Source organism: Mya arenaria, chromosome 9 (assembly GCF_026914265.1).
Source record: "Mya arenaria isolate MELC-2E11 chromosome 9, ASM2691426v1".
Classification (NCBI taxonomy): Eukaryota; Metazoa; Mollusca; class Bivalvia; order Myida; family Myidae; genus Mya; species Mya arenaria.
Genome location: NC_069130.1, coordinates 69,426,930 through 69,452,300, shown reverse-complemented (window position 1 = coordinate 69,452,300; position 25,371 = coordinate 69,426,930). Strand labels below are relative to the sequence as shown.

General features: G+C 35.4%; 2 protein-coding genes across 3 annotated transcripts; one reads left to right on the top strand and one right to left on the bottom strand.

Moving 5' to 3' along the window:
* Positions 1-2,602: 2,602 nt before the first annotated feature.
* LOC128202849 (endothelin-converting enzyme 1-like) lies at positions 2,603-20,557 on the bottom strand. 2 transcript variants are annotated; one of them, XM_052904008.1, is made up of 23 exons: positions 20,347-20,557; positions 16,368-16,444; positions 15,990-16,117; positions 15,227-15,259; positions 14,272-14,433; positions 12,592-12,672; positions 11,806-12,023; positions 11,349-11,528; positions 10,947-11,042; positions 10,473-10,612; positions 10,269-10,362; positions 9,888-10,016; positions 9,407-9,505; positions 9,106-9,183; positions 8,707-8,816; positions 8,417-8,475; positions 8,040-8,091; positions 7,808-7,875; positions 7,255-7,385; positions 6,246-6,311; positions 5,767-5,865; positions 4,489-4,565; positions 2,603-4,264 (listed from the first exon to the last, which is right to left on the bottom strand). In XM_052904008.1, the coding sequence occupies exons 2-23, from the start codon at positions 16,415-16,417 to the stop codon at positions 4,165-4,167; spliced, it is 2,250 nt and encodes a 749-aa protein (XP_052759968.1). In that variant the 5' UTR covers positions 16,418-16,444; positions 20,347-20,557; the 3' UTR covers positions 2,603-4,164. The 2 variants fall into 2 exon arrangements, with proteins under 2 accessions (XP_052759968.1, XP_052759969.1); XM_052904009.1 differs by lacking the exon at positions 20,347-20,557 and adding an exon at positions 17,004-17,192.
* Positions 20,558-24,165: 3,608 nt separating this feature from the next.
* LOC128246316 (heavy metal-binding protein HIP-like) lies at positions 24,166-25,152 on the top strand. Its single transcript, XM_052964509.1, has one exon. It carries the CDS (start codon positions 24,166-24,168, stop codon positions 25,081-25,083), a length of 918 nt encoding a protein of 305 aa, XP_052820469.1. The 3' UTR covers positions 25,084-25,152.
* The last annotated feature ends 219 nt before the right edge of the window (positions 25,153-25,371 follow it).

The following is a 25,371-nucleotide window of genomic DNA, read 5'->3' as shown; positions in this document are numbered from 1 at the left end:
ATAAAATCTTCAGTGTTATCCTTTTGTTAGTTTTATCAAGATATCCCCACACATGATCAAGAAAGATGGCAAAAAGCTGAAATCATTACAGACTTATAAAATGCCCCCAAAACGAATGTAATATTGCACTGTTTTTAAATTACGACAAAGTAGTCTTCATTTAGCATAGATATCGATAAAAAAGACGTAATGCGCTTAATGTACATATCATATGTAATTGTATTAAATCATGGTTATAATTTTGTAAATACGAAAACGCTTTATTGGTATCAAGAAACAAATATTATGTTAAGCCCAATGTGTTCTTTTTCTGCCCTCTTTATGTTTAATGCTTGCGAGATTCAGTTTCTACTCTATTCCTCCTGTTGCTTGAAATTAAAACGTGAATAAGTGAGCAACATGTGTCAGGTAGACATTGTGTAGGTATTCATTACGGTCCAGGGGCAGACAGGTGTCGCGTGAAATTCGAATATCTCGCTCTTCTGATTGATTGAATTTGAATTTTCCGTTAAGGCAGCTGAACTCGCACGCTTAGCTGGCGACGTTTAAGAGATTTAATACAGTGATTTCCGACGGTGATAGTATATTCATATATTTTCATAGGTACAAAATGCTTTAAATATGTATAAGCGCGCCTTCTCCCATCGTAAAGCTTATTGGACCACGGAGATAGCAGCTCATTTTTACAAATTAGCATACATTTGACCACCTGACGCGTGCCTGCGATTTTTTATTAAATTGTTTCTCGCCTATTTGTGAATGGCACATGTCTAGAAAGCCATAAATAGGAGTGTGTGGGGGTTTAATGCGCGAAAAGATATTGAATACTTATCACATGTAGCCCGCCTTTTACATTTTTGAAAACTTTGTCAACTTGTATCATTGTGTATGTATTCATTTACTTTATAATACATAATAAATAAACACATAAGCGAAATTGAAGCTAGTAGCGGCATTTGGGCGGCAAAAACGTGTCCGAGTTAATAATTCTGACTATACGACAATACAGACACGGTTACGCACAATTGAGATCCGGTCACCATGAACTAGAAATAGAGATGGTTCGATCTTTAATATCCCTAGAAATGAATTAAATTGAGATGGAGTATAATTTTTTAGTTTATCTTAAAATGATATGTAAGCCAAATTTAACAAAGATAACACGAGCTCACACTAAAAAAGAAACTATACCAATTTCAAATTCCAATTATTTCTTGATTTGCACGTGCTGTGCGGTGTACGGCTTTCTAAGTTCATGACGTGTTTGGGTTAGGATATAGTCTATTTAAAAAACACGACATCATTGAGTATTTTCTTTTGTAGCAAACATGCAACGTTGGGCTATAGTATACTACAAGCGGTTAACGCAGTGGTGAGGAACTGAACGTTTTGATCTGTAGCATATGACTTTCTCAAAGGTAGTTACCGAGCACCTAGCACGGCAACGAGTTACGATCTCTTACGCAAGATCGATTTATTATATAAATATAGACTGGGTAAATGTGTATTTCAAGACGTCTGAAATGGATATTTACCTAGAATTAAGTTTAAGGTCGACAACCGTTTTATAGGTCAGAAATAAAACTATATTATTATATATCTAAACACTAGTTAAAATTTCATATCGTATCCTTTTTATAGACATTTTTTTCAAATAGTAGATGTTTAGACTTATGTAATGAAATAAAATGTTCACGCCGACTCTGAATCAATCAGATTCGCGCATTTGCATAAAGTATACGACAGTATTTATTGTATTTATTGTATAAGCGTATCCAATCTCATTAAAATCATATCGTGACGTTCACTTCATTGCATTACGTTACGTAGCGTAACGTCGTGAAGCGTGTATTGGGGATCTGATTTTAATGAGATTGAAGCGTATCGTATGTCGACGTTACGTCCAGGGTTTATAAGTGAACGTTAATTTTTGACTTAACAACAACGGAAAACCGTCTGAAATAGCGATGAATTTCGGAAAAATGGTCGGAAAAGTCGCTAAAGACTACAAAATGAGCCTTATTCTGCTGTATCTGTGCTTCAGGGAAGTCGATCTAGGGGACCTAATACACCAGACAATTATAACCACGGCCCTCAGGTCCGGGGTCATATCGGGGACAGCGAGTGAAATGGGCAGTGTTTTTACCCTTCCACGTGGCCCCGCAGTGCCAAACGAATGCGGTGGCTTTGTTTTCGGGAAATGGGCTTTGGCGTCTTAGGATGTCCCCGGGGTACGGGGGCATTTAGCGGGAGTTAACCAGCAGTTCGTCTCTCTGCAGAGCGGGGATTTTACCTTGGATTGGCTGGACCTCAAGTCAAAGCCCCCCGCTATTTCCCGGACCTTGGGTGGGGGCATGGTTACGTAACGTTATTGTTTACGATTCAATCTACTTTTATTTTCGATCTCAGTTAGTGCATGGCACTATAGGGTAGTTTTACCCGGCACTGACACCGCAATGAAATATTGGAGTTTGTTGCTGCGTAATTTATCTTTCAATATTTTCACAGCTCTAAACTATATTTCAGAAATAACGAGACAAAGGTATCGCTTTTTCTAGATGAGTATATATTGATAAAAAATAATTTCATTTGAGTAGCTTCTTTTGTTTATTGAAAAATCTGAGCATGTACATGCAAATTGTCTGATGGAAGAGCATTGCAACAATATCATCCAAACTCTCTAACACAAACTTCGCAAACGTCACTTCCACAGCCTCCATCACGTTTTCGTTGAATTCAAAGCCAACATATGTTTCAAGCTTATTTGTAGGGATTGAACAATTCATCGAAGCTCTTTCTTTGAATTCAACACCAACATATGTCTATAGCTTATTTGTAGGGATTCAACAATTTATCGAAGCTCTTTCTTTGAATTCAACACCAACATATTATGTCTATAGCTTATTTGTAGGGATTTAACTATGTCTCTAAGCTTTTTGGTGAACTCAATATCGAGTTACTCAATACCTCTACAACAGAAGTAAAGCATTCTTCAAATACATATAGAATTCAATGTAGACCGATGCTCAAATATTTGGTTGAAGTCAGCTTCTGATCGGTAATTTCTCAAACGTAACTTTGTCGTAAAATCTAAGTTCGGGGGCTCGACGTTAAATCTGGAGCAGAAAAAATCCCTAAAAATAACTGAAATAACCCCTAACTGAATAACTGGTATACCACAAATATAACAAGAGCGCCAACTATCGCAAAATACGCCAGTCCTACTTTTACGACACAAAGTTTGGTGTAAATTGGTTGTACATTAAGTCATTTTAGAGAGAGGATACTGTTAGTAAAGTTTTTTTGCCAATTCAATTGTCAAACCTTTCGAGCGACGGAAGCAATTCTGCCCATACACATTCTGACCAAACTTGGTGATGATTGGACTAAAGCTTTGTCATTTATTAATCGGACAATACAGATTCCAGGCAATTTCTATAATGAAAGGGAGATAACTCTTGAGAGACTAAAGAGACATGGCTGGTTAACAAAACATGTTTTAATCAAACTTGGTGATGACTGGACAAATGCTTCCTAAGTTATTGATCGGACAAGGCCAATGTATGGTAATTTCTTTAATTGACTCTAGAATTACTATAGTAATATAACTGGTTATCAAATTCGCCGAGTAGTAGGCCGATAAACATTCTTAAGAAATTATGGGTATGCTTGGACAAGACCGATTATAAGTCATTTCTTTAACTAAAGGGCGATAACTCTCGAGTAATTAAGTGAAATGGTTTGTTATCCAACATGTCCGAGATATTATGTCCATGCACATTCTGAATCAATTTGGTGATGATTAGACAGAGAATTCTAAAGTGAATAATCGGACAAGACCGATTATAGGTATTTTTTATAATTAAAGAGCGATAACTCTAGAGTGACTTCAGCGATATGGTTTGTTATTAAACTTTTCCGTGATATTATGCTCATACACATTCTGGCAATAATTGGTGGTGATTGGGCAAGGGCTTTTAAAGGTACTGATCGGAAAACACACTCAACACCGATATAATCCTCCGCCCGTACGCCGCTGGTGAAACTATAATACTTCCCGGTCTATATCATATAGGGCATATAAAACACTGGGTGTAAATGTGTTTTAATGTTGGACGGACCAATGTTTGAATGTATTTCCTTCACATACATCGTCATGTAAATCTACCACACATGACATTTCTTCTCTGGATTCATATAACTGCCTCTTGGACAATTGAACACTTCGGAAAACTCCTTAGAGTTTTGCAAGGAACCTATAATCCTGAAACGAAAATAACAAATTAACAGATTTATTTTCTACTATATAATTCAACGTTCATAATAATACATCATGTATCATAAGCTATTTAACACACAGGGTATGAGAATATCAGTCCCTGCATTATTAAGACTGTTCATTTACAGCAATTATATGGACAACCACATCTCCTTGTAGCGACAATAGCAATGTACTGTTGTGCGTCTATAAATGTTACACCACCATACCTGAACCTTCCTGGGCTGTGGGAATCAGTAAGGATCTGGTCTCTCTCTCGCTTCGTTGTGGTCACTCCACACCAACCCTGCCATTGTAAAATGCGACATGTAACAGTGAGTTTACATTTTTACAATACCTTTTTTTAAAGTTGAAGATTCATGTCCGTACTTTAAGGTGCCAAGACTGCAACATGTTGTTTTTTCAATATCAAAAACTTACTTATTACTTATTATAATCATTTGTGTCAAAATTATATGCAATCCATAACAGGGAGCATTTACTTTAGCTTATATAATAACTACGTAAATTCCTTGCGTAACCTTAATTATAGGTATCTTCACCATGATTCAAAATAAAATGTAACGATATATCTTAAAATTTAATAACCAACAAAGAACATACGATAGGCTGATACACACAACTACAACTGAATGGAATAACTGGGCAGATACACAACTACAACTGAATGGAATAACTGGGCTGATACACAACTACAACTGAATGGAATAACTGGGCTGATACACAACTACAACTGAATGGAATAACTGGGCTGATACACAACTACAACTGAATGGAATAACTGGGCCCATAATTATACACTAACGGTTTGACTCTTCAGACTCAGAAAGCAAAATCTTTAAGGTTACAGAATGCCTTTAATATATTGTTTTTCCTTCAAATATATGTTGTAAGCAACTGTAAAAGAAGTTATTAATAACATATTCAATTTCTCCATCAATAGTCTTCTCATAGGATTTTTTACAATGAAATACATATTTTGGTTTTAAGACGTCAGTGGATATGAACCCTAATTTCATATTTACTAACGTCTTAAGTCTTAGTTTGAGACTCGGACACTCAAATCAAAATTCCTAATGTTACAAATTATCTTTAATTTAAATAGTCTCAACAAATGGTTTCGAACTAGTCATGTGTAACATATATAGTAAAGGGAAAATCACTATTGCTCTTCCAAATAGAACCAAGTTGTAATGTGCTTGTTTCAATCTTGATTCTCAAGCGCAGACAGCATTGAATATGGCTTCTTAGTGATATTTTTTACCTGAGAAAGTTTTCGATTTTTAACAACGATTATTTCCAATATTCTATATTTTCATCAATTCTATTTATTTGCCTCCATTGTTTTTCCTTTTCATTCGTATTTTCCTAGTTTAGGTGTAAAGTTATTTTCTTTTTCTTTCAATTCCACTTAAAGAAGTTGCTCACTCACTTGAAGCTTTCTATAAGATGCTTAATGAATGTAAAGTTGTAAAAAGAACGATTACCTGTGCAAAATTAATGAAGAACAATTGTTCGTGTGAGTAGTCAAGCCCAGGAAGACTCTGCTCATTAACTTTACTCCGTCCTTTCCAAGTTCGGTATGCCTAAATGGAGAAAATTAAATAAGTACTCCTATTAAAAGTATGTACATAAATGCCATCTTTGTCCACATTTACTAATTCATTTACCGATTAAGTTCTTTCCTCTTCAACAATGTTCAAATTCCAATTGACAAGTGACAACCAGTTTCAGTCAGTGTTCAAATATCTTTTTTGTGGGGTTGACACGCCAGAAACAATACTAATATATCACGCTTATAGCAGACTAGGCTTCTCAAGCTAATTTGTTTTTCTTATCTCGGAGAGCATTGTTTTTCGTAAAATATGTAAAATGTCGTTTTTTCTTACCAATAACAAAATAAGCCAAAAGCAATAAAGTGTTAATTAACATACTGCAAACGTTAATTAAAACTCTTATACTTTACCTTCCAACTTTGTTGGAGACCGCCATTATCAGCTATGTTTTCTCCTTTAGTGTATTCACCATTTAGCTGAAAGTATTAGCATATAATTATATGACATGTTACAGCCAATGTATAAAACTGATTAAATTCTTTGGTTTTGTTTAAAGATGCACTCTTACTTCAAAATAGAATTACAACAAATAATACAATTGTTTTAACATACCAAAGAGGATGAATAAATGTAAAAAAAAACAATGGTTTTTATGAGGGATACCGAGTTTAATTTGAAAGAAAGGTGTAGAAAACACGGTATTTCTACCATATGAAATGATAGAAGATCAGAGTAAATCTTTTAGTATTCACCAATCATTTAATATTTTTGTGTTTTCAGCTCTCATGGCCATGATCTTGATATTAGTAATTAATATTTTCCAAAAGTGCATTGTTTAGCAAGTAGTTGAAGGTTCATCACTCAATATTTATGTTTGTTATAGATGTGTTTGTATTGATTTTGAATAAGAGTTTCGCTTTAAGTTAGCCGAGATCAATATTTAACCAGTGTAACTATGGATCAATCAAATTTTGGGTAAAAATATTCAAAATATAAGCTTAGGATAACTTATCTGCTTGTATAAAATTGCCCGCCTTTACATCTATTTACTACGAGTGTTTTGTAATATATTTCTGTTGCCGTTTAGGCAAATATCACAGAGACATAACATGGCACAATATGGTCAAAGAAATGTTTTACGAACGTTACATTTATCTTCAATGACACCTTGCATGTGTCTTATTTCTCGAGATAGAGTAGATGAACTTATAATAGGTTACACCATAACTATGTAATTACTGTTCACATAAAACACGCGTTTTCTGTATTTGATTTCTTATAATATATCTACATACAACGTTAACCCTTCCACGTGTATTCTCTCCTAGTAGTTAATGAATAAATCGTCTTTATAATATGTGATTATGTAGGGTATCAAAGCATACGTTTCATACGCTAAAATAGAAGGAACAGGCATACGTTCATATTTGCATGTGGAGCCACATAGCTGTTGTACTGGTCTACAATACAGGAAGTCTTGTTGTTGAACCTCATGATGGCTTCTGGTTTCCACCAGTTCTGGAGATTACCATCTTTGTCGTACATTCGACCTGAGGAGGAGAAACAGGTCCACTATTCACAAATATGAGTTATCAACGGAAAATATGTTGCATGTGTTAACAAACTGTCAGTGTTTTTCAACTGTGTAAATGTATGTGTTTTTGATTGGTACTATTAGACGTCGTAAGTATGTGAAAACTGGTATTAAACGATATTACACGTGCACTGCAATCAATTACTCATGAAACATAATGTTGGCCCTATCTTATTCTGATACTTAAGCATAGCTTTTAGTTGTATCAAATAAGAATTTATTTTAGTTGATATTCAAAGCTTACATGACAACGGTTTCGGAGGGCACTTTCTTACGATTTGCACGATAATTAGGATCCACAAAAAACGTTCGAAAACATGCATTAATATAATGAAATAAACATAAATTATCAAATAAGATACATAGCGGATAAAGTACCAGCGTCGTCAAAGGCATGCGTGATTTCATGTCCGATCAGCCAGCCGATACTCCCGTAGTTCATCGACCTGCAGTATGAAGCAAAATGATGGACTATTACGAGTCCAATTAATCAAAATACTCTTTCAGTTATACCTTTTTTAAAATAAGTCCAATTGCCACTCTTGCTATGATTCTTAAACGATATAAATGACATTTTAGTCATATACATGCAGTGTTTGTGTCTGTTTACCTTGGTTGATATTTACTGTAGTACGGCGGCTGCAGCATACCGGCTGGAAACGCTGAAAACAACATGTTTGTAGCTTTTGAAAATCGGAGAATCAGCTGTCATTTAGTCCACACTATATTATTTTAAACTATAACTTCCAGAAGTTGTCAGACATGTCCAAAATGTCAGCTTTATGGTTGAGGTGAAGACTAGAAAAGTCAAATTGAGGAGACTCAACTATTAAGACTAACAAACTGACGATAAAACAATATCCACATTCGAAGGTATTATTTAAGTAACCGCCATGCATGGTAAATAAACGACATCTTTTGTATGGCAACCATGGCATAAATAACAATAAATCTTTTCAAAACCAATTCGATTGAAAATTGACTCACTTATAACATTCGAGAGCGGTGAATAAAAAGCGTTGACGACTGCCGGGGGAATATCCCAACTGTAAAGAAAAGGTCAACCTAGTTAAAAAACACAGCCCATAATATTGAAACCCCATTATCTTCTAATTAAACTAAACACGATACACACAACATGAAATAGATTAAGAGTAAAGAAGAAGGTTCAATACCACACATGTGACTCGCTATTATGAGCAAGCATGTAAAATATTGTCAACCATATTACTCCCGAAAATTTCAGCGAATCGTCATTCCATGTTTCCTGTACATACCCTTTCGGGTCCTTCTCATTTGGGGATCTCAGGGACTTGAGAGATTTCATCGCAACTACTTTCATTATCTCGACTGTGTTAGTGAAGTAATGTTTATCGTCAACAGTTACCTGTAAAGGATAACCTTGTACATTTGTCAAAGAGATTACATACCATTTCATAATTCTAAATATCAGTAACTTATGTGTTTAGCTTAATAATATAGTGATACCTACAGAGACAAGCCCAGTAGCTAAAATATGACGATCACCCTAACAAGAACCACATGGTTCGAGATCAAGCACTGACAACAAGATATTTTTAAAATTAAAATTAAGAACGTCAGAAAAGTATTTAAGCTTATGTATGAAGTTTCGTTGAATTTAACTGAGCTTTGTCTTGTAACGAACCGTGTGTTACCTCTTCATAATACTTGTTAAGAGCTGTATCGTTCAAGATAAAGTCCGGAAAGCCGATCATTTCTTTTATGTGTTTTGCCTAAAATGAAAGAAAAATACACGTCTATTTGGAACAAGATCAAACAACACAGATGACTATCATGGTCAAGAGAGGAAAGAGATTGATATACTCAAATCCTCGATTTAATTATACGCATTAATTACGCTGGAATATATATGCCGATTCTACCTCAATGATCTTGACATTCATTTAAAACTTAATACCTATACAACCAAAGCTATAACATGTTTAAATAACATACTTTCTCTATAGCGACTTTCTTGGTTTCCGGGTCCATCCAATCAAGTTCATCCAGCCGTTCATTGAAAGCTTCTCGAATATCACTGATCATTTCAAGTGCCTTAAAATCAAAGAGGTTGACATTTGTAAACACATAATAACAAAAAAAAAACAATAAACATAAACCTATATCAGGGTCACACATATAGACAAGAAGAAAGAAATACAGTCAGATGTGTATGTTCTGTCTTTATTTGACACAATATTTATATGAAAAACTACAGAAACAAGTCCAGTTATCGAAAGTTTAAACATAAACACCGGTTAATGGCACAGGGTCAACGCCAATGACATAGAACACAGGAACAAATACTCACAAACCAGAAACATGAAACAACAACACCAAACTCCACAAACAATACACTACATATAAAATGTATAAAACTAGAGGTGTTTATTTAATGAACCGAATCGGAATTCAAAGCTTTCAACCCCAGCAATACCATATGTTTTGCTTCGACATCGAATGTTTCCAGTACAAATAATCTCCCAACAGCCATCCCAAAGTCGTACATGGTGGACTGGGAGCACTGCTTCCATCGTGACTGTTTCATCTCGTTTCCATACTGCACCTACATAGAAACAAACAGCGTTGTTATATCATTCCATATCATGTGAAATATGATTTGTAAATGCTTCCATCTTCTTCTATATTGAATGAAAAATGTAAATAATGATGATGATGACGATTTATATAAGTGATATAGAATCACTTACGATTATGACAGATTAACTGGAAATGTTTAAATGTTCAACTGATTTAACATTCAATTCAATGAAGAATAATTATCGAAGGTATACATTATAAAACTTGAGTAACTTGCCTTCCTCAATGTCTGGGATTCATCTAAAAATCGTTTCGGCAGCCTGCTAACAAGCCTAGATGCATAGGACCACATTATGTAGTTCTTTATTGTCCTGAAATTATACACAGTGTGTATATCAATTCATAAGTTGCAAATCAAAATTTGATGTTTTACTACATTTTTTTAATTATTCAAAAGATTTATAACTTCCGCAAGTCGTACCTATTTCTATGTTTCTTGAGTATTTTGAACACTTCCTTGTAATATTTCGGCGTCTCCATCACAATGTATTCCTCCTCTGTAATGGTGATATTGTCTGTTGCAGTTTGGACCAACCGCTGTATCAATCTTGACCAGTCAAACTGGAAGTGTAAATAAACCCACTATTTTATTTGTTTCAACCAAGAAAAATAAATCTAGGGGGAATGATTTTTGCTTGACAGCGTAAATCATGCCTATCCAATATATTGGCCCTAAAACGTTCAATCTAACTGATATATTTTATCAGCGTTATATTTTCTGAACGTAGGGCACTGAAACACTAGTGTTTATGTGAAAGATACGTGTCCGTATCTCAGACACCTTCAAGATGTTCATGCAGATATACAGGTTATGTGTCTCCACATGGTATTACGGTTAATATATATATTTCTAATATTTTTGTAAAATCACTGTCAGTGCTGCATAAACCATTACCACGTCTAGTGTTGGAAACTGCCGTTCGAGTTCTGCAATTGTCATTTTGTTGTATCTATCATCCCGCTTTCTGCTTTCCTCTTTTGATAACGTTATCTGACAAACGTAAGGGATAAATCAAGCTGATAAATTGATTGTTCCCATGCTTTCAACGCATTGTATAACGAACATTGACGATAATATAAACCTAGTTTTAATTCAGAAATATGTATTTCCTATATATTATTAAAATGATATCGATTAAGAATATCTATTTATTACAAAAGGTATTGTAAAACATGTGATCTGGGGCATTATATTGATGGGCGAAAGTGAAAAGATCCTTAGTGACATTACATAAAGAAGCAGTTAGAAAGTTTTCGCGTTAACTCCTCGAATTAGACTCTGAACATCAATGCTTACATTAGCTAGATCAGAATCCAGGGCAAACACTTCTAGCGAATCTTCTCGCGCCGTCTTTTCGTCTGCTCCAAAATGAACCGCCATGTTTGTCATGTACGTCATAAACGCTTGTCTAACGTCTTCATGCTCATCTTTGAAAAAATAGTCCCTGCTGCCTAAATTCAAATACGGCTCTTGTACCTGCAAACACATATTCAACATGTTACGTTGTGTGCATTTTGGGTTTGAAAGCGGAAACGCATCTACAAAGTATTAAGTTATCAATCTGGGTTTGACTGAGACTTTTCAATGGCGGGAATGTCAGTTCAACACTTTCAACTCCACCCTAGACACTCGAGTTTAAGCAAGGGTTGCTCATTACATAAGCGAATTAACTACCCAGTTTCTGATGTACTGGGACTGTGCATCGCTATATAAAGGGTTTTACTGGCAGTTCAAAACTGAAGACAGCACGTACCATAAGTATTTTCTTTCCACTGTCTTTTTCGTCCGTCCCCACATATATTTTTATAATCGGTGACCCACCTAGGGTCCTTAAACGAATTAAATCGTCCTCAAAATTGAACAAGGATTCGTTCCAATTTCCTCCTGCATTTGAACCAAGCGTCGGCCATCCACCAAGCTCATTTGTTAGAATGTCGGCTAGCTCAGAAGCATTCATTAACTCGATATGGGCTGCATAACAAAATATATTAAGCGTTAATTAACTGTTGGTATTAAATTAATATGGATTTGATTTCAATGGATAAAACCTAAATTGTACTGTGTTCAACAACTCTCGTTCCACATTATTACAAAGGTAGCGTCAAAGATATCATCCTTATAGTCCATAAGATGAAGCAACTACTGGGATTTTTAATCACTTATCCAAGAAGCGATATCACACCGTAGTGTTGAAAATCTCTCCCAGGCTTCTTATACGAAACTCCAACGCCAACCCCACCCCCTCGGATTCTTTGTATAAGCAAGAAGACGAAGATTTGATCTTATTTGTGTGTTAATGTTTTAGTACAGTTTAGACCTTTTATTCCTGGTATAACGTTTGCATATTCTACAATACTGATTAATGTGATTGTATTATTTTGTCATTATATCATGAAATAGTTTTTAGATTAAGTTTTATCATTGCTTACTTTTACATACATTTTTGTATACATATTAAATTTATTTGTATAGTGTTACACTATGAACCAATATTCCGCCTGCTATAGACCAGTTCACTCATACAACAAGCTGATCTTACTCTCGTTCATGCATGCCTGGTAATAGTCCCTGGCCTTCTTCACTGCCTCAACATGCGCCTCCTTGTCGCCCTCAAGCAAGTCTGAAATACATTTTAAGAACTCCATTAAAGGATAATCATTTATAATGTACTAATAATTCGTCAAGATAGTATTTATCCTCGCCCATGACTGTTTATGTATCTACTTGTCTATACCTCGCCCATGACTGTTTATGTATCTACTTGTCTATACCTCGCCCATGACTGTTTATGTATCTACTTGTCTATACCTCGCCCATGACTGTTTATGTATCTACTTGTCTATACCTCGCCCATGACTGTTTATGTATCTACTTGTCTATACCTCGCCCATGACTGTTTATGTATCTACTTGTCTATACCTCGCCCATGACTGTTTATTTATCTACTTGTCTATACCTCGCCCATGACTGTTTATGTATATACTTGTCTATACCTCGCCCATGACTGTTTATGTATCTACTTGTCTATACCTCGCCCATGACTGTTTATGTATCTACTTGTCTATACCTCGCCCATGACTGTTTATGTATCTACTTGTCTATATCTCGCCCATGACTGTTTATTTATCTACTTGTCTATACCTCGCCCATGACTGTTTATGTATCTACTTGTCTATACCTCGCCCATGACTGTTTATGTATCTACTTGTCTATACCTCGCCCATGACTGTTTATGTATCTACTTGTCTATACCTCGCCCATGACTGTTTATGTATCTACTTGTCTATACCTCGCCCATGACTGTTTATGTATCTACTTGTCTATACCTCGCCCATGACTGTTTATGTATCTACTTGTCTATACCTCGCCCATGACTGTTTATGTATCTACTTGTCTATACCTCGCCCATGACTGTTTATGTATCTACTTGTCTATACCTCGCCCATGATTGTTTATGTATCTACTTGTCTATACCTCGCCCATGACTGTTTATGTATCTACTTGTCTATACCTCGCCCATGACTGTTTATGTATCTACTTGTCTATACCTCGCCCATGACTGTTTATGTATCTACTTGTCTATACCTCGCCCATGACTGTTTATGTATCTACTTGTCTATATCTCGCCCATGACTGTTTATGTATCTACTTGTCTATACCTCGCCCATGACGGTTTATGAATCTACTTGTCTATACGTTTTTGTAAGTTATTTGCAACAATGTTTTGTGCCCAGACCTGTTTCATATGCACCGACATGCGTCACACGACTCAACGTGTTTGTATATGTCATATTAAAGTAGTAGTTAGAGGTGACCGAGATTTCCAGTTAAAAAAACTGAGTGAGCAACAAGGAAACCCGGATGCGACACCCGAACCTCATTTCGAATATAAACGTGTCAAGTGTATTAAGTACAAACTCTATAATGTCGAGGGCTAGGCAAATGAGCTACCGGTACACATTTTTAACGTGTTTTCGGTATCACGCGGTCGGGGATCTAACCCGCAGCGCGGGTCGACCCCCGCAGTCCCTTAGCGGACATTGAGCTATCGGGTCTATTGTGAGTTATCTTATTTTGACGCAATTTAATAGCATTCCTTGCAGCCGAAACGGTTCTGAAATCAAAGTGTTTAGCATTGTTGGCTAGCATTGCACAATGAAGATCTACAGCATATTCTCAAATAAAAACTTTGAGTAATCTATCCAGCGATTTAACTTACACTTCAGCGTTATCTTCACATTCTCTCGTACCACCCCATATGTATAGAGGTTGGACCTATCCTCTGGTACCACGTGCTTTTTCATCCAAGTGCCACATGCAAAATCGTAGAAGTTATCACATGGGTTCACGCTGTAATCTATCGCGTTAATTACCCGGGCGGCTGAAAATATAATCAGGTCGGATTTTTAAAACGTGTAAGATGCACCCATAGTGTCGTACTTTAACACGTCCTATAAAAAGTACAGTCGAAAAGTGGCTCAAACTCGATTGGCTCGATTTCCTCGTTGGCTCGAACTGGATGTAAAGGTCCAATTTCTTTATACTGATGGAGAGTTTTTCTACTTGTCTCAAACTCCCCGGACTCGGGTTATTTACGCCGGCGCTGTGAGTTAGAGCAAAGGGGGCATGAAAAATCACCTGAAAGGCATGTTAGCAAACACTATGCATTATATCAACTTTTAAATGTCAAACTCCACACACCAGTACAGGAACAGTATGGAAACGGCATTCTTTCACACAAGAAAGGCATTGCGGTGAATAAGCCCGTGCTGGAAATTTCCGCCTGACATCATGTCAGGAGAGTCACGCTTAGCTCGCGCCACTTTTCATTTCTTTAAGTATTTTGTTAAAAAAAGCAACAAATTATGACATATTAATACAGGGTAACAAAAATTGCAATTACAAAATGAACGTAATTTCATCTAAACTCGATCATGTATTTCCGGTCCGGATAGAAAAAAACAAGCGGCCACGTTCCGTGGCCAGTTAATCTGCAATTACACCTTACCGGCTTCCGCGCGTGGCTTCGGGTCAGATTTTTTTATCAGGACCAGAAACACATTAGATAGATATTATTAGACTCGTGAAAGACCGCCAGATCTTTAAACATCAGTTTAAATGGTAGTCTATTTTCAAGAATCTCTTGATTTAAGTATGGATATCCACAAACTTACCTACATCTGTACATTCTTTTGTAAGGCAGATATCTGGAAGAAAAAACGTATGTCATTAAAGTCTGCTAAATTGTAAGAATATTTCATATAAAAGTGCCTGTGAATATAGGATGTGTTGTCTTAATAACTGCATGGGATTTGTTCCTTAGGTACAAAGTAGATATGACTACCTCAGGCACATATACCCGGATGGCCATATGCATAACTTGTTTTATCCTGTTTGATATTTTGAGCTCCCTTCTGTAGCTTTCACCTATTGCTTCATCACATGATAAGATCAGTTAGTTGAAAGAAAATGTCATTTATGTGATTCACTGGAAGATGAATATCATTTTGTTCTTGAATGTTAATTATATACTGATATAAGAAAAGCTTACATAGATAAATATTATTATGCAAGACCCAATATGCTTAAATTTATAGAATTATTCACCTCTCAAAATACTAATGTAAATAGAAAATTATCTATGTTTGTTTTCAAAGCTTTCGAGTTGAGAAATGCGTACTATAGTTATTACGGATAATATTGGTTATTCCTCTCGCTGTGTTTATGTTGGTCTATGGAACTGTGATTGTTAAACCAATTTGTAACTGTATGATTGGAAGATTGAGTGACCATTGACTATGTTACAAACATTAACGTATTTTATTGATTGTATACGCATGGGCATATTGCCTATTGTATTCTGAAATAAACTCTAAACTCTATATGTTTCAATGATAAATGCTCATTGGCCTATACGCACAAAAAAGCTGAAATTACCCTTTTGAGTAGAGCTATAACTTTGTACCAGAAGCGCAGCTAACACTATCACAGCAATGGCGAAGGTAGCGAGGACCAGCGCTAACACCTTCTCAAGGCATGTTCGCCTGTGTGTCGAGGACACAAATCTGAAGTAGACAACATAACACATATTGTTAAAAGGCGACGCTTCCAGTGAATTCTTGAAATGCTTACACGGTGCTTATGGGTATCATATTAAAATACATAATTATATTACATTTTTGTCTATCAGTACTATCCCCGTATATGAACATGTCATGACATATTTATGGCATAAGAATTTGTATAAGTATGGGCAAGTTCATCTTATGTTTTGACAAGAAACTACAAGCTTCATTATGCACTGTAAGTAATTACCCTGTTCCGTTCGCCATATGCGTTGACTTGTCACCACGCATCTCCGTCATTGGCTATCCAGTCAGTCAGAGTTGGGTCTATGGTGCATTTCATGTCAATCAATTTTCGTTTTGTAAAAGGAAGGCATATAAATAAAGACTAATTAACATTAAAAAGTAAAAAAAAATCTGAAAACTATTCAAATGATTATATTTAATCATAACAATCAAAAATAAATAAAGATAATAAAGATCAATCGGACGGACGAACAATCGAACGAACGAACGAACGAACACAAACAAAACAATAATAAATAAAACAATAAATAAATAAATAAAACAATAAATAAAACAATAAATAAATAAATAAATAAATAAAGCAATAAATAAATAAATGAATGAATGAATGAATGAATGAATGAATGAATGAATGAATGAATGAATGAATGAATGAATGAATGAATGAATGAATGAATAAATAAATAAATAAATAAATAAATAAATAAATAAATAAATAAATAAATAAATAAATAAATAAATAAATAAATAAATAAAAAAGTTCAACTTTTATGATTTTAGTTTTCGTATCAAGTATTATGAACTTATTAGTTAATGATTTCTTTAACAGAAACCAATAACTTACTGAACACAAACTTACCACAAATATTCTCTGAATTTCATAAGCCAATTTCCGAAAATCATATATAACCAAAAACACTTATTAGAATACTCTTTCTTTGTAAATGGTGGCTCTTAAAACCTCCACGACCGATTTCCCAAAATAATACGTCAAGGAAAAACAGTGAAAACAATTTATAAATGTTAGAATTGCACCTTATCCATTTAGTTTTGCAAGTTTCATCCAATTCCCTAAATTGTACTTTTTTTTCAAAATGAGTTTGATAAATGGGATTCGAATAAAAAAAATCAGCCACGATACATATTTCAATTCCTTATCGTAGATTCTACGACGTTCGTCAATTTTTCTCGGAGTGAAAAGTATCTACTTAGACACGGTAAAGATGGTTTTATCTTGAACTTGACAGGGTTACATGTCTATCATGATAGCTAGTTGGTACGCAAATCCACATTGATTATTATTGAAAATCCAGGTGTCGGAATTGCATTTCAAAGAAAATAAATACCCTTCAAATGAGTTGGAACCGAAAAAATATTATTGCTGAAAATCGTGGTATAAAAGCGTAGTAACAGACAATTACAGACTGCCTTTATGAGGTGTTATTGAATTTTTTGTTGAAAAGGATTTATACAAATGTTAAAATGTTATAACATTATATTTTAAAGACCCTTGCGTAAATAGGACTACTTAAATGTATTGAATTAAAAAAAATCAAGCAGAGTGTTTGTAAGTATTTATCTTTTTAAAAACAAACATAATGTAAGGGTTTAAATGGAGATTTTGATAAATAGATGTAAGTGTTAGCTTAATGGTATTTTATCATTTAAAAAATACTTCACAAACAAGAGGTTCGGCATGTTTTACAACTTTGCTATGCAGATTAGCAATTTACTTCAAACGCATAAAATACAATAAAGTTCAACTACCACTTTTTCAAACAGCGAGAACTATACATTCAAACGTGAGTAATATATTAGTTGTTCATGAAGTTCTTGAAAATTGATATTTTCCTCCTCTCAGTTATGTTGATATAAGCCTGACATTGACTTCCAAATGAAAGCATCAATCAAATATTTTTATGCGAGAAATAGAAACAGGTATCTCTGATATGTCTTAGAATGATAGATTGGCCACACGCAGATTCTGATTGGAATTAAATGACATCTTTATTACCCAAACACACTATTCCATTAGTATTTTACTTTTCTACTTAACCCGTATTCCAAATTTAAACCAATACTGGGAAATAATGTCTTAACTACATCAGGCACACTTATAATGTATTTTAAATGAAATGTTCTATCTGCCATGATATGTTAAGTCGGTGGAAGTCAATTCGTTCGCAGCTGTTGAAACTCTCCTTTAGCAAGAAGGGAAACTGCTGTTACCATTTTACTAGAAGAGAAATAAGAAGAAACTAACAAAGAACTACAGGATACTGCAGGGACAAGCCCAGTAGCCTAACATGTGGCCACGATCACGTTTAAATTCACAGGGGTCCAAGCAAAACAAACACAACGTAAGAGAAACAGAGCAATATAACAACAAGCAGTACAGGACTATATACGCATAGGGATTACATCAAAGGTAATTGTTTGAGTAATTGCAATAATGATTCAAAGGCGTCGCATAAATATCATGACTAATTCAAACACCTATATCATACATGACAGAGCCGCTGAACACAAACAGGTTCTACGGATAGTACAGAAAGCTATAGAAGGGTATTGGAGCAATAATTACATCTTGCTTTCTGACTTGTACAACTTGCCTTGTAACTTTTACATCTTGCGTTATTGTATCCTAAATTTGTTATGTGGGTAACTGTTATGCTAGCTTCGTGAAAGTTCCTTCTTGTATCTTGGTTGGTTTAAGGTGACATTCAACGTTTGCCTATGCATATATGTGCATGCTGATATTTTCTGAAATTTCTTGTCAGTCAGTTATAAATTTATTTATTTATGTTTGTTAAATATTCTTATTTTAGCTATTTTTTTCTCTAAGTGGCTTTAAAGCTTACTTCCTGACTAACTTTCTTCCCTTGCTTTGTTTTTCAATACTCAAAATGGTTGACGAATGTCATCAAGCATCATGACGAATACTGCATAGCCGAATATAGAAAGCATGATACAATACGTCATGGTACGAGTGTTTAATATTATTACATCAGGTTGCTCTGCGCTAATAGAGAGTGTGCATACCACGTAATAAATTACGTCATTTATGCTACGTCGGAAGGCATCATTTTGCTTAAAATGAAGACTTCAATCAAAGATAACTTTTCTTTTACTACACTATTTTAAATTAAACAAAGGGCAGACTACGCGGCTTTAAAAGTCCAACCTTTGATTTATTACCGGAATTTAATAAAGTGATTAGTTTCATCAAACACTTCGACAAACCTGTTTCAAAAATATTTTTGACAGTGCTCCCTCTGACGGCCGATTTTTTTTTGTAAAGGTTTGTCGAAGTGTTTTAAGAAATTAAAAAACTCTCAATCAAACTCTGGTAAAAGACCGTAGGCGGGGCTCTGAAAGCGACGTTGGCTGCGCTATGTTTCATTTAAAATGATGAAGAAATAGTGAAGTAATCTTTGTTTAAAGCCTTCATTCGAAGCAAAATGTTACCTTCCGACGTAGCATTTATGACGCAATTTGTCGTGTGGTATACACACACTGTAATAATGTCGGGTGATTCCGTAATTTTCTAAAAATAGATTTTAAATACGGGACGACAACGGGCTGTTTCATGCAAAGTTCAAGAGTTACGTCCGAGAGTTTCCGTGCGGATCAGTATTACTTTCCGAACTGTTTTACATTCAGTGCTCTTCAGTCATTAGGGGAATGTGAAGTTTCTTAATAATTTGTATACTCCTAAAAAAGTACCATACTAGCAACTTAAATTAACAGATATCACAAATCCGGTATTCACTTTGAAAATAAACTGATTTATAGCATCAAGCAACATGACCAGTATAACTTTTAACCTTAAAGATGCTCAGATGACGATTTAGGACTGCAATAAGGCAAGGTGTACAAGCCAGAAAGCCAGATGTAAATGTCTGAAAGCAAAATGTGCAAGTCAGAACGCAAGATGCAATTTTTGCTTCAATACCCTTCCATATAATGCAATGGAAACAAATTGGAGAAGCCTAGCCAACAACACGTCTCTGTTGTATAGTGTACTTTCATGTGTCTCTTTCATCGAAGAATGTTGGGAATACAGCCTAACAATGGTCAGAACATTCTTAGAATATCACTGAGGATTTAGGCACCATACCCATTAGTCTCTGCGCTCAAGATAATCGAACAGTAGTTTATCCGAAATATTCAACCATTATAATGCATTACATAATATTTACCTGTCATTGGCTGCGGGAATCATACTGCCACCGACCGGAGTGAAGCACACATATCTGTTGTTGAGATGGTTGACATTCTATAAAATTATATGAGACATATAATCCTTTTCCAGTTTGAAATATTTTTGTATTACAAATATACTGATAACTATACAAATAAAATAGCAATATAACAGTCTGATCCTATAATCTTAAATGAACAGATATGATATTTAAGAATTAAGCGCTGTACGGAAATGTGCTAAAACATTAGAGATAGGATCAGTAACGACGATGACCTATTTTAATTTAATCGTTTCAATTGCTTATTGATACGTATCAACATCCAATGGTGTGTCCTTAATCGGTATACGAGCGTATGTCGCTATAAATGTGTGTACACCTACGTGAAATGTGCGTACATGCCACGCGAGATTTCTGGAAAACAGACAAAGCTTACGCAAACTGTATTTAATGTAAGCCACATACACTTGACCAGTTTAAGTATTTCCGGAATAGTTTATTGTAAATACTACGGATTACATATATAAAGTTACACTAGCAAAGTTGTGTTACTTTCTTACAATGCACAGAGGCGCAAACAAACTCCCTCAAGCTTCAGGGTGAATCAAGCTGATGCTATTTCTATTGCTCTCTACTTTGTATTAGGGACGTCATTATCATTGTTATTTATCATCATGTTCTAAATTGACATCGAGGCCATACACACCGTAGAGGAGGGGAAGAAAGTGTAACACCCTCGTCCATTCCTAAAATGAACTTCGATCCTAAGTACAAAATGATATTAAACACAATTCTGTGTCCGTGTACAGAGATCTGCTTACCATGTACCACCCTCATGATTACAGATGGCTTTTTTAGCCAACATACTTGTCCAAGTAACATTTTATGTTAATATTATTGAAGAGGTATGCGAAACTTTACTGGATTTCAACATTTTAGGCTAAAATTAGCCAAGAAGATCTAGGAGGACCACTACTGGCACTAGGGAAGCAAGATAATGCCAAAGATGCCTTTGGTTGCCAATGAGATCAAGGAGATTGCTCAGGAAGTTGATGGTCGCTGAGATAGTCGAAGTAATGTAATGGCTTATATAGAAAAACAAGCCCTTGTCGAGGTAGTCAGTTGTTGCTATGACAAAAAGGGGTTGTTGAGGAATGCTATTGTTGTTAAGGAGTTTTATGGTTGCTTAGGGAAAGGATGGTTTCGAGAAAAAGAAGCTGCTGTTTATAAAGTCACTTATACAAAGGCATGTTGATATTTGCTATGGAAGTCGAGATTGCTATGGAATATTGATGGTTGCTATGGAAATACGATGATTAAAAAAGGATAAGGACAAATAGACAAATCTACATTGTAAATGTCTCTTCCCACTGCAGATTTAGCGAAAAAATAACATTTAAAGGAGCCAACATAGACCCAAGGGGCATGAATTCAACAAATTCGGAACTGCTACATGCCAAATAAGTTGAAATAACTAAGCTCTACGCAGTTTTTGTGGAAATATATCCGTTATATAAGTCTACATTAAACAAAACTGCCTTCTGATGGCCATGTGTTTTAATAAAGGGTTTTGTAGACGGTCACGCGAGGAACATTCTGTGAATATTATTTTACAAGTATCATACAAGCGGTGTATGACCAGAAGATTGTCAAATTGTTATATAAATAAACTAGCCACGCCCATTGGCAGTCATGTTTTTTTGAAAGGAATTATGTAGAGAGTCAGCCAAAAAACATTTCTGTGAATTTATATTGAAATCGGCGAAATTTTGTAGATATCAAATCAAAACATTCTTGTAACGTTTTATTGATTTTTTCCCAGAGGTTTAGGAGAAAAGTGTTGACGACGGATGCCGGACGACGGAAAGTTGCCGTTAATCGAGCTATGTTATGGTAGATGAATGCATGATTGTACCGTTCATTGGAAAAGTCAACATCTGGCGTTTCGGAATTAAATCTAGTCATTGAATAACTTATTTTCATTTTGGATGTTGTTGTTTTTTCATTTGTCCTCTAGTTGATGTTAAAACGTGCTTATAGTGTGTTCTTTTTATGAAAATTTGCGGTAGTTGTGCAGTTGTTTATTCACACAGCAGTTTAACTTTCCCAATTTCAACAGTCCTTTAAATCCTCCGTTTAAAAAGAATCCAAAATTTATTTTTAACGAATTATCAATGTTTATGAGCGAGTTCCACCACTCCCTATATCAGAACAGTTGTATGGTACTGGTCGTGGAGGTGCGCATGTCAAACCCACCACTGTTTATGCCAATATGTCTAGTATCCCAAACAACACTAGTCGTAACTATAGTACATTGTATGTAATGGTCAGTTCTATAAAAGCTACAATTTAAACTGTGTAAATTTGTCTTTTGAATTATTTAGGTTTTCTGAATTATGCTGCTATACAGATTGCTGCAGTACGAATTTGATAAAATGTTTCGTATTCGTATGTTTGTTTTTCATCATGTTCCATTTAATTATTTGTGTATGCCTTCCAGGGGAGTGAAGTTACAACGCTATTATCTATCCTGTTGTTACCCTGTAACTAACCAGAAATAACAATTTTGTCGAGTATGTACCGATGAAGTAGCAACATAGCATTAACCATCGTCACGTTCTTATCGTGACGGCAAGGGTAACTGTTCTTGAAAATATCCCTGCATCGACGTTTAACACTCATTCTCAAATTTTCAACCGGTGTACTTCACGGTTACATTCATGCAATTTCCACAAATTTAAAAGACATGCGGAGCTGAACAGCTATAATATTATAAATTGAAAGCATAATGTGTTTAATAAAGTTTGACTTTTAAAACATTACAAACATGCCACTGTTGCATGATGTATGTGGACTTTTATAGTACACCCGTCTGAAATATGCTTTGTAACAAGCTCAGTGGACTCGTTAGTATGTCTTCTACACAATTAAACTACCAATAAAATACATAAAATGGGACTTTGTTTGTTTATCTGGATGTTTTGAAATACGATTATTTAAGTTACAACATAAGTATAACCATTTTTTGAGAGTATGTGCAATTGAATGAATGCTGCGTTGTTGTCGCGTTGCCAAATGATTGAAATTAAAAAACAACAACACCTAAGTATTGAAGATGTCGCTGTAGGATTTGTCCATGTGATTTCAGAGCATACTTCCGTTCGTTGATATTCAGCTATGTTAAAGAGTGTACACGGGTAGGAAGCTTGAATAATGGTTAACGTGCATATCCCAATAAATTGTTGTCTTATCTTGGTACAATAAAGCGTCAGAATACAGATTCTTAAGTCGAGTATAAGTAGTTTGGAAAATAACTGTGCTTTGCAAAGAGCAAATAGCATCATTTGCATGAATAGGACCTAGAAGAAATTATGCTCAGTGAAGTTAGAAATCAGAAGTTAAGACATTTGAAATAAGAAGTAAGAAATCTAAAATTAGGCAAGAAAGTTACACATCAGAAGAAAAGAAATCATCAGAAAAAAATGAAAGTTTAATGCAATATTTAATATTCAATAATTGTGAAATATCCTTTGTGTAGTGATACTTTAGTGTATTTGTAGAAAACTCAAGATTTCGACTTTGATTGTAACTGTAGACTGCGCCTTTAACTCGCTCTAACATATTGTATACGTCCATTTCCCTATCTTATCTATATTGCAAATGACCCCTATGCCGTATGCCATTTAGTGTTGTACTTATATTACATTGGACATACAAGGAGGTGCAAACAAGTTCGTGGCAAACATTTTGACAATGAAGAGACACATACTTTCCGTGGTTATTATTTCTTTTCTATTTGTTTACAGCGGTGATGCCATGGAGATTGACGAAGGTGTGCTAAAGGATCTTTTTGAGCGGTTAGAGGCTAAGGATTCCATCATAGCAGATCTTATCGAACGAGTTAAAGGCCTGGCAGAAACTAATGCGGAACGACTTGATGAAAAAGATTCCATCATAGAAGAGCTTGTTGAACGAGTTGGACGCCTGGAAGAAACCAATGCGAAACGTCTAGATGGTAAGCATTCCATATTAGAAGAACGTATCGAAGGTCTGGAAGAAACCAGAGCGAAACAAACCGTGATAAATGAGGACTCAGCACAAGGGCGCCAAGAGTTGACCGATTCTGTGCTGCAGAAGGACTACCAGAACTTTGCAGATACACAGCCCAAACCTGACAAACATGGAGGACAGAATCAAACGCCAAAAGAAACGGACAAAAGCTATGGCAAACATATGGAAGATACTAGTGGAATTGGTTCAAAAGACACACATGTGCCTATCGATGACTCTGTCATCTACAGACACAGACGACATGCAAATACAAGAGCAGTAGCCTTTTTCGCTACGCTTACAAATGACGTCCAACATCTTGGTGTTAATCAGAATATCGTCTTCAATAATGCCATAACCAACGTCGGAGGCGCTTATAACGCTCACCAAGGCGCCTTTATAGCACCAGTTAAAGGTATATACGTGTTTTCCGCCACCCTGCTTGCATCCAATCATGATGATGATCATTTAAAGTGGGTGAGAAATGGTCAAACACTCTGTTTTATATACGTTCACAGTGCAGGATATGATTCATCCGGAAGCTCCGTCGTTGTTGAACTGGACGTAGGTGATGACATCTCGATTCAAAATAGAGATACTAACAACTCACTTGCGGGATCCCACTATACATTTTTCTCCGGCTTTCTCCTGAAAGAAACTGAGGCAGACGAACTGGTTGGATGAAAACAGACCCCAAACCACAATTAATAAGGAATAATCAAATCGTGCCTTGATCAGATTGATTTATATGACCTACATGCAATAAGTCTACAACCTGACTGAAATATTCTGTATTCTTGTAAAGCTGAACCCCTGCATAGTATGCCCGTCGTACGTAGGACAGAATGTTATCCGTCCGGCTGATTAAATGTAATATCACTTTCAATTGTATTTTAATTGAAGCTTTGATAAAAAGGCGGATGATGTACTGTAATGTAACTTAAAGAGCTCCCGATACAAACTTCTAATTGG